The 4,183-nt window shown below is 42.0% G+C and overlaps 1 protein-coding gene across 1 annotated transcript; it reads right to left on the reverse strand.

Annotated features, from left to right (window-relative positions):
* Positions 1-653: 653 nt before the first annotated feature.
* Positions 654-2,422, reverse strand: LOC108982336 (crocetin glucosyltransferase, chloroplastic-like). Its single transcript, XM_035692622.1, has one exon. The coding sequence runs from the start codon at positions 2,302-2,304 to the stop codon at positions 799-801; it is 1,506 nt and encodes a 501-aa protein (XP_035548515.1). The 5' UTR covers positions 2,305-2,422; the 3' UTR covers positions 654-798.
* Between the last annotated feature and the right edge of the window lie 1,761 nt (positions 2,423-4,183).

Below are 4,183 nucleotides of genomic sequence, written 5' to 3' on the forward strand. Positions count from 1 at the left end.
GGGTAGGATTAAAATACAGCTTCCATGTGTATTTTTGTCGTCTTATTATTTTAAGGAATCACAATTCATCCCCAGATAATAATTTCTTGCAATACGATCTCTAAAATGTAAAATTTATTTAATTTTCAACAGCTAAAATTGCAACCATACTCTCATTTAATTCAATCCTGTAGAAGTACTAAAACAATCATAATTAATAGAGAAATGCTAAACTTACACATGGGGCTCTCGATAATGATTTTTTTACTTAGACATGAAAAAGTATTTTTTAATGATGTTGTGATTTTTTTAAATATTTAAAAGTGTTAAAACAATACATAAAAAAAAAACCGAAAAATAAAAAAAAATTGCACTGTAGGGATCCGTCGGGATCCCTCATGTGTGGTTGTAGAGCCACTCGAATTAATATTAGTGCATAGGAAAGGAAAATAAAATATATTTTTACCATCCAACTAAAAATAAATATTCTTATATATATATAATATATATATATCTTCCCATTGAAAAAAAAAAGCATCAATATATGCTCATGAGCTTTCAAACTCTTGATGTCTTCAGATTATTAATCATTTGAGCTTATAACACATGATAAGATAAACTTGTGAGTGTAGAACTCTCCCTCTACATTTTGTGCAGTGTTTTTTTTTTTTTTATCAATTACCAATTTGAGCTTCCCAAAAGTGCTTATAAAAAGGAATTGCTGAAGAAATTGCTCTGGAAAACGTGATACTGCAAAAGTAGAATCTTCAAAGAGCGTAAATTAGCAAATGTCTTCATCAGCAAACATACGTAATCTTTTTAACTACAACATCCTCCAATCTCCTCCACAAAAGCTTTAAGATTTTTGTGCGAAGACCCACCTTCCTTGGCAGCTTCCCTAGCCAACTCCTTCCATTTCTTAGCATTCCTTCTCATTTCTTCCCCTCGCTCCCCACCTCCAGCTACCAATTCCAAGCACCTCTTGATCTCATCACTTTCTACAATGCCATCCTTGTTTGCTGTCACCCTCAAGCCTGTTTTCCACACATCTTCAATCAGTTTTGCGTTTGTTCCTTGATCTGTCCACTGTGGGAAAGCAACCACTGGCACCCCAGAGACCAAACTCTCCAAACTCGAATTCCAGCCACAATGTGTCACAAAGCATGCCAATGAAGGATGTGACAGAACCTCCACTTGAGAACACCATGGCACTATCATTCCCTTTTGCTCCAATTCCTCTCTGCAACTCAATCTCTCTTCTTCTTTCTCTTCTTCTCCATTTTCCTTGGCTCTTATGACCCACAAGAAGGGACGTCCGCAATCCAACAATCCGCGTGCCATTTCCTCCATCTGCTGCTTTGCTAGCGTCGATATGCTCCCGAACGAGACGTAAATAACAGATGAGTTAGGCTTGGAGTTCAGCCATTCGATGTAGTACTCCTTGGAGCCTTGGAAAAGATCTCCGCCAAAAGCTTTATCGGATGGATCCTTTCCGTCCAAAAAGGCCGATGGAATCAGCGGTCCAACCGCAGTAAGATTAAATTTTTCGATCACTCTCAAGGCTTCGGGCTCTAATGCATCAAAGGTATTGACAAGCACTGTCGGGTTGCTTTCTTTTTCGAGTGCTTCGATTTGCTCTTGAAATGACGGGAGTGCAAAAGTATACGTATTTGAATCAAGCAAAAAGGAGGGAAGGTCACGACTAGAGAGCAACGGCAGTCCCGGTAATTGTAACGAGTATGAGGGATCAGTGCCCTTTTTCCTGATGTCGTCTCCATAGCCATTGAAGTAGTAGTAGTATATGTCCAAAACCGTGGCAGGTTGAATCCAGAGAAGTGCTGACGGGAGGTGAAGTTCGTGGGCCACGTTCCCCGCCCAAGGCAGGAGAAGTGTGTACACTAAGTACTGAAAGGGGCGGCCCTCGTTTGTGCTGGACACGATGAGATCGGTGAGAGTTTTGGAGCCACTTCGCTTGATCGCGGACATGTAGTGCTCTGCATCATCAGTACCAGGCTTAAACCCATCGTCGTAGCCATCGGAGAAGGTGGCGAAGGACAAACCTTGAGGAGTAGGGGTTTTGGTCATGCGACGGTAGGCGGAGACGCTGGTGGCGAGGGTGACATGCGCCCCCAAGCGAATGAGGCGCTTAGCAAACTGGAGGCCAGGGTTGATATGGCCCTGCGCAGGGAATGTTACGAGGAGTACGTGGCGGTACTTCTCCATGGTGGTGGTGGTGGGCGGTGGAGCTTGAGCGTGAGGTGTTTGTGTTTGAGAGTACTGCAGTCTGGTAGCTAGATAGGCCAGGTCTGTGAAGTTGTGGGACATGCAATTTAGCTGTCATGTGGGCAAGCTTTAATAGAAGATTGCGATAGGGGTTCTGACGTTTGTAGTGACGATTTGGGGAAAGCGGGATTGTGCTTTGAATAATACTATTCTTACCGATGAGTTATGTATGGTAGTAATACTATATTGTTTACATATACTAAACTATTATTAGTTTATTTACACTAAGTATAAGTATATTATTTTATAATAATTAGTTCATATTAGTATATTATTGAATTTAGCAATAAAAGTTGTAGTTATATAACTATATAAATATACTAGTATATATGATAAATATATAAATAAAAACATATTTTTATAACATATGTACAATATTGGAATTGGATTCGGAGGATAAAGTCAGATCGGATCGGAGTCGGTCCAACGACACCTCCGACTCTGAGTGAAAAATTAAAAGAAAATCTGACTACGATTATGATTTTTTGGAATCGAAATGAAGTCAAAACGGAATCAGAATTGAGCCGGATACTCAGATTTTTGCTCAGCCTAGCATCAAAATAAGCTTACCTCATGAATATCTATATATTTAGGGTAGGTTGTGGCTCGATCCCATAGCTACTTTGTCACTTGATCATGGACATCCTCAAACCATTTATTATGACGTTCTGTCCCATGCATGCATGCATGCATGCTGAACTAAGGAACATATATAGAACCCAACTTGAACTATTATCATTTTGAACTTTCAATTCATGCATTGTAAGGGGATTTGTCCCCCACTAAGCCCAAGAAGCCTGTGGATGAAGGAAAAGCAAGATCAAAAGTCCAGCTCAAGGTAAATATTCCTTAACCCGGCCCACGGGAAAGCTCCTCTGAACACAACCTGCAGGAAGAGTGGTGCTGCAGGGGATAGGACTCATCGGTCTGAGGACCCCTCGAGTAGTGTCAAGTCCTCAAGTACCTGCCCTCACAGTAGGCGTGATATACTCGAGCCATTGATCTACTAACAAAGAAGGCATGAACGAACTAGATGTGAGACAGACTAAGAGAAGGAGATCGGAGAACCACGCTGCATTAATGACTCCACCACCCAAGCAACACGTCACATTTATGACAACATCGTAGAGCCGTACCGCATTTAAAGGTTCTGACACAAGGAACAGTGCGAGGAATGCGGACTTCATGGGAGCATGCATGGTCTGCTCCCCAGACATATAGTATAAATAGCAGATCCCAGGTACGAGAATATCTCTCTGATCCCTAGACACCTTCACTTATTTATAAACTTCCAAGAATCTTTACTGACTTTGGCATCGGAGGTTACCCGGCCCCCTAGGCTGCCCTTTCCAAGTTACACTTCTCTCCATCTTTTGCAGGCCCATTATTGAAGACGTGAGCTATCAGAGCTTGGCCCATAGGTGTGCAAAACACGGCGTTAACAATGGCGCCATATGTAGGATTCGTAATAGGTCGTAATAGATCTTGTGTGTCCTTCTCATGCCTGCGACAACCCGTTCCAAACAACTCAAGAGAGGCATGGGAGATGCTATGGAAGTAAGGTTGAAGATTATGGAGGAATGGGTAACAAAGCTAATTGGTGAAGTACAAACACACTACAAGGAGAATGAGGAGCTCAGAAAACCCCAACAGGAGCAGGATGGTAGGGCAGGATCCAGTGACACTGAGCATGTGGGATCTCAAAACACGCAAGCGGGACTTAATAAGGAAGAGGAGCAGAATAATATGCAGGACGAGCTCCATAGCCTCAAAGGAAAATACGAGGAGATAGCAAGGAAGGTAGGTACGTCGTCTATGGTAGACCAGTTGTTCAAAAGCACGGGTCTACCCTCTACTAAAGAAGTAATGGTGGTGCCTTTACCACCAAAGTTTCGAGTATGCACTATGAAGATATCTGATG

This window comes from Juglans regia, chromosome 7 (genome assembly GCF_001411555.2).
Source record: "Juglans regia cultivar Chandler chromosome 7, Walnut 2.0, whole genome shotgun sequence".
Lineage (NCBI taxonomy): Eukaryota > Viridiplantae > Streptophyta > Magnoliopsida > Fagales > Juglandaceae > Juglans > Juglans regia.